At 35.3% G+C, this 13335-nt stretch overlaps 1 protein-coding gene across 1 annotated transcript in view; it reads right to left on the bottom strand.

Moving 5' to 3' along the window:
* Positions 1-13335, bottom strand: part of LOC129004362 (mediator of RNA polymerase II transcription subunit 13) — a 204351-nt gene that overhangs the window by 102210 nt on the left and 88806 nt on the right. The window contains exons 6-8 of the mRNA XM_054432934.1: positions 5803-5955; positions 3692-3808; positions 2364-2577 (exon numbers count right to left, since the gene is read on the bottom strand). Of these exons, the coding sequence (XP_054288909.1) occupies positions 2364-2577; positions 3692-3808; positions 5803-5955 (484 nt within the window). The remainder of the gene's footprint in view (positions 1-2363; positions 2578-3691; positions 3809-5802; positions 5956-13335) is intronic.

Below are 13335 nucleotides of genomic sequence, written 5' to 3' on the forward strand. Positions count from 1 at the left end.
TAACAATAACAGAAATTTTAAAAAGGGTATAAAGATAACAACGTCATTATTCTTTCTCTTTGTTCTTCTATTTCTTGGGTTTCCCTTCATCACGCATTCAAAAGTTGCCATGGTTACTAATCACCCATGTCGTTATCAGCTTCTGTGACATAGCGTACAGTAGGGGGTAAAACGTGACAAAAATCGGATGTACTTTATTGGTATTTGGTACTGTATTAATAATTGGTCAAAATGGCCGTTTTTTGTCAAATTTTACACCAAATTTATTGAAATTTCAAGGTGAATATCAATAAAACAATTATTACCAAATATTTTTATTCATTTAAAAGATTGATTTGTGGTATTGGGTTCCCCACTGAGTGCAGCCGAGTGGCACTAAGGAGGGTCGAACCGCCTTGGGGGTGAACAATAGACGGCTTATCAGACCCAACCCTCCCCAGTGGTCTGGAGAAAGATTGTAAAAAAACTATTGCACAAGCGTGACTTGACCTTGGGCTGCTTCAACTATAATTTTGTCAAATGAACTGTGATGTTTCAAAATCAAAAACAATAATTTGGGACCATACTGCATAACAATAATGGACTGCAATTGTTAAACATACAATCCATTTTTAACAAACTAAGATTATACGATTCAAATAAAATTTTAAAAATTATCTTGGTATTTTACTTGGGGTAATGAAGTTATGTAGGCTAGTGTAATTCTCGGTTCATCAAGGTTCTATTGAATTATGTTTGGCAGTGAATAAGTGTAGAATGAAATTTATAAATTCAGGAATACACACCTATTACAAAGTTATAAAGCCTAATTGCCCAACATCAAATCGTGAGCTAGAGCCCAGCTTAGTGCATTAGTGATGTTTTCTAAACTTGGCAAACCCCAAAATGCCACTTAAGGCCAATAATCGTTCCAAAAACGTAAGGAAACACAATGTGAAAATAAACTTCAGATAGAACTCCTTGTCTTGTGAGAACCAGGAAACAACATAAAACATAACCTCAAGTAAACAAGCCCAAACGTTTGACATCAGTCCTGCTGAGCTAAAGTGTTGTGTGACGATTTTGGCTGCTAGTCTACTTAATTCAAGCAACCAACTTTTGAAAATAAATGTTGTGAATTGTGATTTTCAAGAGAGAAAACTGTGGACGTGGCTAATTTGAAATTCTATAATTCAAAATCGTCATTTAAGTTTATTTACACAGCTTTACATTGTTTTATAGGTTAAAATAGATATGCAGCTTATTATTAACCGCGCCGAACTATCTGAATCCGAAAATATCCGAATCCGAACCTCCCAATATCCGATCCGATCCGAACCGAGCCTCAACTATCCGATCCGAATCCGATCCGAAATGAAATTTCACTATCCGCACACCTCTAATGTGAACCAGGCTTTAGAGCAAACTTTCTCTTTTCCTACCCCATGTCCCGTTAGACGGTGGGCGGGGCTTCACACTAATAAACACTCAGTTCATTCATTCACAGTAGAGAATAGTTTTTGTGGCAGTGACGTATGTCTCTTGTCTGCTCATCATAGCTCACACGTAGATTTCTTTCGAGAAATAATAAGTGATAATCTTTATTAAAAATAAGTGAAAAACTGTTGACATTTTCAAGGAAGAAAAGTCAAGAAATAAGTGTTAAAAATAAAAAGGTTGTTTGATTAGTTATTCTGTATTTCAAAAATATCCTCATTTATGAATGTGATTTCAGCTAGACTTGGTGACTTTTTCATAGTTAAACAAATTTTGAAGATATATAACTGTTTTTCATACAACTAGTGAAAAACTGTCATTATATAGGAAGTTTGTTTTTACTCTCTTAGGGAAAAAACTTACAGAGTATTTTGTAGGCCAAGATGTACGTAATTTTTTTTTTTATTTATAGCTTAATGAGTTAACTAAGACAATTGATGCAATTTCAAATAAATACAAAAACTGACAAATGACAGATAAATACTTATATAAGCCTATTTATAAATTAGAGGAAACTTTATTAGATCTCATGCTTTAGTCAAATTCAAACATTTACAGTAGGCCTATTTTAAAATAAACACTTAGTTCCATATTTTTGCAATTGTTTTTTTGCAATTAATAATAAACCTTTAACACCAAAATATAAGTTTGATACACATACATATTGTGTTTTTTTATGGTATAACAGTTTATAATATTATTAGTGGAAGAAACTGTGCAAAATAGATAGGTATCGGAAGTATCGGTATCGATAGGTATCGAGAGTACTTTGGTGGTATCGGTATCGGTATCGACAATTTTTGGTATCGGCCCATCTCTACACATTTTATATTGTGGTTTATTCCTTGCAAAACAACACACATGTTGAGTAGGCCTATACTGCTTACTTTGGGCAGGAGCATAGCTGCTTGCGGGTGGGGTCCTGGAAGTCCCAGTGGGCGGGAGTCGGTGGCATGTCTGGCGGGGGGCTGGGTGGCCCTGAGGTCAGACTGATGGTGGAGTCCTGCCACACTCTCTCTGGCAATACAGTGGATGGTGTAGACGCATGCACCATACACTCCGGGTGTTGTTGGTGCTGTCCCACCACACTCACTGTCAGACCTGCTGCAACATACAAAGATCACAAGTTAAACCTCTGTCGGTAAGCAACAACCTTTTCTGCTGCCATTTCGTTGTGCGTGCGCCTATCGTTATCTCCTTTAATGGGCGCCCCCTTCTCTAGCCCGAAACAGCCAGTGCTGAAACTTTACCTTGCCCAGTGCACATCTTCTGAGTTGTATCAATTCAATACAGTGTGAAATACCCCATTAAAAATCTGTGTGTATCACTTTGATACAGTGCAACTTATGTTGTTTTGTTTTTTTTCGTGATTTTTTTAGTGATTAGTCTATACGAAAATTGATCCATTCTTGATATCGATTCTCAATTCTCCATACTGGTACCATTTATTTTTTATTTATTTCATTACCATATTTTATTAATAGATTGGTTATACTACACAAACCACTTTATGTCTTTATATTAGGTATTTTGAGGTAATATGTCAAGTAAGGAAAAAATGTATGTTGTACAAAAACAATAATACATTCCAACTAGCCAATATAAGTTTAAAAAAATAAGTAGGTTAGGTATAAAAATTTTAGCAAGTACATGAAGGGCCAATAATGGAATTTCTGTATAATAAGATACTGTAATGCAATTTCAATAAGCTATTGGGTTAAAACAATGACAAGCAAGCAATCAATCTTAAACTTAAATCATTGCCTCAATAGAAACTGATGAAGACCGCAGCCAACCTAAATTTTCAAATGTGTACGGCCTACTGCAAACTTCCTAAGCCCCTTATGAACATTTTCTAACCAACACTTTTCTGCATAGCAACCTGTCAACAGATTTAAATCGGAACTAACCTTCATCCCTTGGAAACCTAACCTGAATGTGAATCATACAAGGCAGGAGTATTTCATTTTCCTTCACAACATTTTCAGATGCTTTGACAAGACTAATCATCCTATAAGGATGAGATTCACCTCCAATGTTAACGACGGTGAACTCATATTTTAATCTTAGGGTACTCCCTTGGCCGTGACAGTTGCTCAATGGAGACTCTTTAATTCATGGACAACCCTCATAATTTCTTAGTAAAACAGTTGTACCCAAAACAGATTAAACAAATCTTTAACAAAATGTGAACGATTATTACATAGCAACATACCCATATAAGGTAGGTTAGACTTGATCCCTCCTGGTTGAGTATTGATGAGGGCAGATGTAGTCTCATCCATATCAGAAACTAGGACATAGCATGAGGGGTACCGCAGCTTAACACCACCTGTGGGACATCCACTTGTTACTGTCTGTATCTACTGTATGGACCTTAACTAATATAACTAATACTGTGTTCTCACTTATGTTCCTGAGCTGTATGCTATACAGTTTTGAGGAATTTTTCAGTTTTTAAGTTCATTTAAATAAATATTGGCTCATGACTATTTATTTAAATATACATCAGTTTTCTATCGAAAGTTATTATGTAATGTATCTAGTTCTGAACGCCAATCATGTATACTTTTGTATATCTGTGAATAAGGTATCTTCTTTGAATTGAATTAAATTGAATGACAAAATAAGTGTATAGTATAGCAGTAGCCATATAAATATAAAAATAAGCTAGTAAAATATCATCTAGCTGAGGAGTCTACATTAAAAATAAGACTGAATAAAGGTTATTTTGAAAAATTAATGAAACCCACAATTTTTCATTATTGGCAAAATAACGTCAAATAATTTAGTTTTTTTTGTCCTAAATTTAATTTATGTTGATATCGGGAAATTTAAATTGTGTTCTACAATACCAGATTTTACTATGATTGAAATTTTTTTGAGACGAGATTATATATATATATATAATATAAAAAAAAACAGTTAAAAACGCCTGCAGAAAGTCAATGGAAGACCTGAAATACTGGAGTGTGTTGTTGTTGCATTTCCTTTGTGAAGGCGCTCTTATTTAATACTTTACGGATATTACTTTACTTGTATTATTTTTTGTTTGGACATTGAAAATGATGAGAAGTTGTGTTAAGTGTAAGCAATAAGCAGTGGGATGTTACTACTGTCAACACAGCCAAAACAAATCACTCCAAAATTATTCTAAAAATAACACGAGACTGAAAAATTGTTACAGTACTTGATACTTAACTAGTAAGACTGATGTTTTAGACTGTCACATTTGGTATTTTTCAAAGTTCTACTGTTGTAAATTAATACTTAACCAGTAAGCCTGATGGTTCAGACCGATAAATTTTGTATTTTTCAAAGTTGAACTATCTCCTAACTAATATCACCATGTTTCCTATACATACCTGTAATACAATCTAAAAAACTTTCCAACATCATTCATAAAGCCGGTATTACACAGTTCTTTCATATATTTTTTAGGTAATGTACTATGAAAAATTATTGTGTGAAATACTAAATTTACGGAAAAAGTAAATAAAAGAAACGTCTAATAACACTTAAAAACATATATTTACGCCTATACTGTAACTTACAAGACGGTAAATATACAAAAAAGATGGTTTTTAAGTGGTGATCGATTTCGATTGGACACTCCAATCTTCTTTAACTTACTTTCCGTAAATTTAATATCGCATACAATGCTGATCAAGAAGTTATTTAAATACTAAATTAACATGTTTTACCATTTACACTGTCATTTTAATTTGATTGTTGTGTCAAAATCGATAAATAACTTTGTTAAACCTACGTAAAAACCCCAAAATCAAATAAATAAAATACAAATTTTGTGGGTTAGATGGTGGGAAGCCAGACGTGAGCAGTTGTTGTGAATTCAAAGCCATCTATTGTAATAATAACTAAAAAGGAAGGATCCCAAGCATTACAAAAACTATTTAAAAGTATAGATGCCTTTTTGTATTATGGTATAACAAAGTGTTTACATTGATTTGATGGAAAATATTAATTTGAGATACGTCTTCTTCGATTAATTGGATGGATCCATTTAGATCTTTGGGATGCGTAACTCAACATGATGAATAATTATGTAGTGTGGCACTGGCAGGGTGGGGAGGGGAAAAAGCGGTAGCCGCCAGACGTAGCTGTGGTGTGAACCTGGCAGGGGCGAAGAATTAATACCCCAAATACATCTTCAAACATCTGGCTATGCCGGTGTGAATAGGCCTTAACCACAAAGCAGGCCTTAAACAAAGCACTCTGCAACTGTAGTTGAAAGATGGTTGTATCGGTAATCTCAAGCAAAACGTACATTAAAACACAAAAACTAAGTGTAGAGACAAGGCTCACCGACAATAACTTCAACAGCGGGAGGCATGTCTGCTACGTCCCGCGTCGGGTAAAAGTGTTTCCAGTCGTCCATCAGTCTCTGGGTCTGCAAGTCCAGGGTCTTGAAGGACTGTCCAGTCAGGGTGCCAGCCAGACCAAATGGTGCCAGGATCACTGCAATCAAATATGCTCTACTTAACAGGTCCTCTCACTAGGTTGTAAAATTGTGCCGAACAAAGCAACGGATAATTTGAAGACAGCCGCCATTGGAACACATCAATTCAGCAACAAATTCTAACTGAAAGTAAGTTTTTTTCTAATGTTTTGATGACAGACCTACTTTAAAAAAACTTGAATCAAATGTTAAGCAGTTGTTGTGAGCCATTTTTTCTGGATTATTTCCTAATCATTTAAATATTTTTTTAATTATACCAATTCACAAAAAAACAACCTTTTAACTGTGTAAAATTTCAGCAAATTGGCCTGTACTAGAAGTATTACAAACAAATGATAATTATCCAAAGAAAATCGAAGGTAATAAGGACTAGAAAGTAGAAACCCAAATAGCCATAAACACTTACAATAATAAACTGCATTTAAACATATACTGGTAACCTAAAACCCTACTGTATTTTAATAAGCTTAATATTAATTAACCAGAAATGTAGGATCTACCTTTAATACAACTGGAAGTGAAATTTTCCAAAAATAAACTGTTAATATTTTACTCATGCACACATGAAACTACATCACTTTTCACTAATCAAACAACAACAAAATAACAGTTTAAAGTTGGTTCAGTTGTTTTGTGGTATTAAAGCTCAGATGGTTTGATTTATGTAAAATAGGTGCACCAACATCGGTTCTAACCATCATAACGGGAGCCTGTCATACAGAATATCCAGATTGTGGTGGCTCCCCTGATTTAAGAGTGTGCACGTTACTTTGGACCAAAGCGCCTGTATCACAGCCGTGATAGTTGGCGTGACAAGAATTAAATAAGAAATGAACTAAATGAACCTGACGCATGAATGTTCTCTAGGAATATTTCAATAAAGATTTTGTCTATTGTCTATTGTCTAATTAAATAAGACTTTATTTTTAAACATGTCTTTGTAAGAAGTAAAAAACAATAACAATATTTGTTTACATCTGATCATAATAATTTAAATAAAACACATGTTTTATTTGCAGCCTTTATGAAACATACCCCTCCTTAAAGATCGAGTCTCCTTGGAGGATGTACTTCGAGCCCGTGTCTAGTCTTGTAAAATTTCAAATTTCATCCGAATTACCCTTTGAATTCAAGCGACTACAATTTCCTTTGTGTCATGCTTTCGCAATCACCATTAAGGGCAATCCCTGACTATCGCCGGTTTGAATTTATAAAATGCATGCTTTTCACACGGATGTACATGTTGCATGCTCACGTCATGGTAGGTACGTCTCAAAACTTATACATACACACCCAATGAAAAAAACAAAAATATTGTTTATCCACTGGCAATTAAGTAAAATAAATATTATATTTATATTTGTGGTACCATATACCATACCTATACATTTTTATTATTAAAATAATAGTTGTTAACGCAGCAACGCCCGCCGGGTAACTGCTAGTACATATATATATATATGCATGTATAAAAATTTGAACGAATGGTGTTTTTGGCCTCTGGGGACATCAAAATGAAAAAGCAAATTGGTCCCGGGTCAAGATTTTACCGTGCCACCTAAGGCAAATTAGCTACTTCCCTATTGGGAAAAACGCTAAAAACTACAAATCCTAATAGATTTTATAAGTGATTATGATTACTAGCAGCAAAACCCAGCTTTGCCCGGGTAAAATTATACCATGTACAATTAGTGGTTAAAGAATTTTTTTTCAGTTTTCATAGATGTACACATCTTTTGGTACAAATCTACACACATAGACGAACATTTTGATATATAATATGTAGGGATGGACGAGATTGAATTTTTAGTTCGAGACGAGACGAGATTTTTTATTTCTCATAAAATTTCGAGACGAGATCGAGACGGGATTTCCTTTCTCATACACAACGGGAAATGCACGTTCAAAATTTTTACCTGATTTTGTAACATTGTTAGATGACTGTTTAAATACAAAAATAATGATAATAGGCAAGAATATTTACAATCTTTTATTAAAAAACATCAGCATAACATTTTTTTATTAATCACGCCTAACTTATTAAAAATGCCTACGATTAGGAAACATAGTGATATCAGTTAGGATAGAGTTCAACTTATCCTAAAATAAAATAAATCATAAAATAAAAGCAATATTAATTTTTCTAAAATAGTTACTTGTTTTGACTTTTTATAGTAATAAAACATTCCTCACACTGCTTACACTTAACAAAACTTCTCAAATGTTATTAAAGTAATATTATTAAAATAATTAAAGTAATATTTACATTTATAGAATAAATTAAATAAGAATGCCTTCGCAAAGGAAACGCAACTACAACACGCTCCTGTATTGCGGGTATTGCATTGACTTTCTGCAGGCGTTTTTGATATTTTTTTTTTAATTTTTTTTTTTTATTCTCGTCTCGATAAAAGTGTCGGCCAAAAAGAAATCTCGTCTCGTGTAACGAGATTTAAAATTTCCCAAAAATTTCCCAAAATTTCGAGACTTGACCATCTCTAATAATATGTAATCTTGTGAAATCTTAAAACAAAAAAGCCTTATTGCTAAAAAAGTTGAATGTAGCGTATTAATAATATAGAATTCAAATTCAAATGATTTATTAACTCATAACATCTTTTGGAGTACAATGTACATAGATAAGAGTTTTGTCAATATTTATAAAACTAATAATATATAAATAATATATAAACACTAATAATATAAAAAAATAATAATATAGATTGTACAGTATTGTGCATATTATCAGCATTATATGAGTTTGGTGATAATTAGGAAGAGTATAGCTAATATATAATATTAATTTCAAAGCTTAGTACTTAAAACAAAATAATATGAAGTAGGGATGGACGGGTCCCGAAATTTCAGGAAATTTTCGGGAAAAATATTTCCGATTTTTGGGACGGGATTACATTTGATTCAGGAATTTTTCGGGGCGGGATTTGATCCGATTCGGCGATTTTGCCGCTACGCGAGTGACGATAATACCACTTTCGCAAGAGATGTTCTGTGATCGCGCCGTGACCGTGGAGTCACACCGACGATTACCCTGTGACCGCTGAGTCATACCAACCATAGTGCCGTGATCGCGAGTCATACCGACGCTCCTGCCGTGGCCGCGAGTCATACCGACTATCATGCCGTGACCGCGGAGTCATACCGACGATCACCCCGTGACCGCGGAGTCAAAACAACAATCATGCCGTGACCCTGAGTCATAGGGATGATCACCCTGTGACCGCAGGGAGTCATACCGACGATTACCCTGTGACCGCTGAGTCATACCAACGCTCCTGCCGTGGCCGCGAGTCATACCGACTATCATGCCGTGACCCTGAGTCGTACCAACGATTACCCCGTGAATGTGGAGTCAAAACGATGATCGCGCCGTGGCCGCGGAGTCATACCGATGCTCATGCCGTGACCGTGAGTCATAGTGACGATCATACCGTGACCCTGAGTCATACCGACGATCACCCTGTGAATGCGGAGTCAAAACGACGATCATGCCGTAAATGCGAGTCATACCGACGATCACTCCGTGACCACGAGTCATACTTCACCCCGTGACCGCGGATTCATACCGACGAACATGCCGTGACTGCGAGTCATGCCAACGATCACCCCGTGACCGTGAGTCACAAGTTTCTATAGGTACATGTAGATTGTTGTAACTAAACCATTTTTTTGTTTTTATAGATCAGTGCCACAAATGGTAAACATTGATTTTGTTTGTCTTTTTTGGTTACTGCCATACTCAATACTTTCTTTTTATGCACAGGAAAAAATCCTGTCCCGTCCCGAACTAAAAATTCAATCCCGTCCATCCCTAATATGATGTAGTTTTGAGTATCAAAACCATTAAAATGGAATGCTGATCTTCCTCTTCAGCTTAAAACTCAAACAAAATTATAAGATCCTCATCTTCTGAACTTTTTTAAAATCCCGTATAGTATCATATGTTAGGTCTCTATTTGAGGCCATTTAAAACAATAAATAACAAATAATTACAAATTAAAAGGCTTTAAAAGGGCAATTGCATAACATCAACTGAAAACTCTCTAAGGAAAAGCGTTATAATATAGTTATCTATAAGTATAAATAAAAGAGGATGTTTGTATATATATCTATATAAATAAAATTAGAGTTTTGTCTGTACATTGCTCAGAATCATAAATTTTTAGGTTATTTTTACGTTTTATACATTAAAGAAGCCGAAACAAGTCTCATCTAAATTTCTGTCTGTCTGTCTGTCTGTCTGTCTGTCTGTCTGTCTGTCTGTCTGTCTGACACACTCAAGATGGCATTTTACGCAATCTTCTCCAGGAAAACGAGAGTATCTATCAAGACCCAAGTCATTTTAATGTATTCACTGGATTATCGAGAGTGTCTTTAGCCATTAAAATATGGTCTCACTACTTTGTAATTAAAATTACGGACGTTCAAAAATGCAGTTTTGTGCGATTTTTGTAAAGTTTTCTTCCAATTTGTATCACATAATCATCTTTGAAACAACGAACAGCTGTTCGGATCAAGATTATTTTTTCTAGCTGTCACTGAAATGTTTACAAATGTTGTTTACAAACACCACAACCATTTCCGATCACGTTTTGAAGGCAAATCCCATCCAAGTGAGATTAAAAACGTTTTTATTACATAAAGGATTTAATTAATCGCAAGTGGAATAATATAGTGTAACCGTAAATTAAATAACTAGGCATCATCCAGGTCAGGAACCAGAAATATGTGTATAAAATTGTTTTGGAGTTTTGATAACCAGAAAGAAGACATTGAATCAAGATTGAATCAGTGTTGTATACGGCTGGGAAACTTAAATTTACTAATGAACGTCGCCAATAGCTTAGAAACAATGTTCCACTCATTGACGGCTCTTCAATGGCGGTTGTGTAAAGTGTAAAGCAAAAAATTACAACTGCAGTGGGTGATTGTAACAGAGGTTTACGGATGATGCTGAACTCGATTTTCCAATGTGTCACTTTCTGTTCCTACCATTGACTATATAAAGTCAATAGTTCCTACTCACCGTGTGATGCAATCGCTGGACCATACAGCCAATAGGCCCATAGCCCTTCTCTTGGGTACGTGTGGTACGTATGCTTACCCAATTATTTATAACAACCCTTTCGACAACGATCCTTGATAATGGTACTTTTCCATAGAATACACGGCCTACCTAGGTACTTAAGAAATAAAATTATAAACGTCCAAAAACCCAACGTTGTGTGATTTTTGTCACATTTCCTTATAATGTTAATATATATACCAGCAACCATTGTTTAGAGAATACGTAATCTATTAAATAACAGAAAGTTATGTTGTATAAGGTTTTTTTTCAAACTGACACCGATAAGTTTACATTAAGAGTTGTATACAAATAAAGCAATTAATGGGAAATAACTTTGATTGCCGATAACTTTTTACGAGAAAATCCAAAACCAAGAGATCAATAACCTTGATTAACGCATATAATTGGTCGGCTGTACTACAGTTCTTAACTGTAAACGTTGGTTTTTGGTACGGTACTGGTTCTTTTCCTTTTAACCTTTAGTAGCAGCAAGAATCATTTTTACGTACCAACACATCACAGTAATTTACAAATTAGTTATCGTTGGTGTTGCACCTTATTTATTACAGGCGTAGGCCTATTCAATTTAATTGATGTCTTAACTGTATAATTTTTGCTTTTTCTGTCTGGATTCCAAAATGTTATGCTAAGAAAACTATAACGCATTTTAGTAAAACATTTATTCAGCAAACCATCATGAATTGTTCAAACACTTTGAACGTTGTTTATGTATCAATAGTTCGTGGCCTATTTTGGTAATTTTTATTACAAATTACCAATCTAAATCGTCTATAGTAGGCCTACTGTACTTCATTTCATATAGCAAACCGATTCAGATAGCATTTCGACAGAATTTCGAGTCATCTCCGGTCCAAGCAAATATAAATTGTTATGATCAAATTTTATGGCATTAACAAAGATTTCAAGTACTAATTTTATATGTACCTTTTTATATGTACCTTAAAGCGTAGCAGATTCCCTAATTAAGTTCGGTATTTTTGTGTGTATGTATGATGGTAACGCATTAATGTCCTTGTTTCTCAATGTTTCACGGAAAGGACAAGAGCGCCTTGATAATGAAAATGTCAACCCGAATAAAGTGTTAAATTAAGAGGTTGAGGTAGTACCTTAAATACTTTTAACCATTATGTTATAGTCCTTTAAATTCTGAACAAAATTGTACAAATCCCATTTCCGTATATTTACTCTCACCGCTTACACATGATAAAGGTTGTTGACAAACTTATGGGAGAAAGTATGTGTCAGAATGCTGATACCGTTTATTTAGTTTAATCATTGGATATAACATATGGACCAACAAGATCCGGGTGACATTTAATATCGAAGTAATAGTTTTGTCAGCATATCTGAAAGTATGCAAACCAACTGCTGTGCTTTATATAAGAAGGTTTTAACTGACTATGATAAGATCCCCGTGCGTAGAACGGGCACACAGCTAGTATATATATATATATATATATATATATATATATATTTGTTTGTTTGGCAGTGATAAACTCAGACACCGCTGAACCGATTGCCACGAAACGTCCAATCGGCTCCGCCCCAGTGGCTCTGGAGTTTCCCATTTTAACCTTATGAGAAATGGAATTAATGAATCTTAACAGCTGTTTCAATTAAACAAGTTGGTTCTGTTCTATGATGTTCAATAGCATTAAAGTTAACAGGATTACCAACCGGGTGGCAGCACTATTATTTCTTTTACATTCATGACAACAGCTAATTTGCAACCAAAAGGTGAGTGAGCGTATCGAACGAACTTCAACCTGGAGGCGAGTTAGCGTAGCGAACGAGCTAACCTGAAGGCAAGTGAGCGTAGCGAACAAGCTAACCCGAAGGCAAGTGAGCGCAGCAAACGAGCTCCAACCTAAAGGTGAGTGAGCGTAGCGAACGAGCTCCAACCTAAAGGTGAGTGAGCGTAGCGAACGAACTTCAACCTGGAGGCGAGTTAGCGTAGCGAACGAGCTAACCTGAAGGCAAGTGAGCGTAGCGAACGAGCTAACCCGAAGGCAAGTGAGCGCAGCGTACGAGCTCCAACCTAAAGGTGAGTGAGCACAGCGAACGAGCTCCAACCTAAAGGTGAGTGAGCGCAGCGAACGAGCTCCAACCTTAAGGTGAGTGAGCGTAGCGAACGAACTTCAACCAGGACGTGATTGAGCCATGCGAACGAGATCATCTTGAAAATTAAGAAGTTAAACGGGGCAAAGCCCGGGGGTTACAGCTAGTAGGCTTATAAAACAACAGCTTTTTGTTGCCTCCAGATAGTTCCTAT

This window comes from Macrosteles quadrilineatus, unplaced genomic scaffold (assembly GCF_028750875.1).
Source record: "Macrosteles quadrilineatus isolate MER2022 unplaced genomic scaffold, UCM_ALF_1.0 Scaffold_1__1_contigs__length_201487025, whole genome shotgun sequence".
NCBI classification, from domain to species: Eukaryota; Metazoa; Arthropoda; class Insecta; order Hemiptera; family Cicadellidae; genus Macrosteles; species Macrosteles quadrilineatus.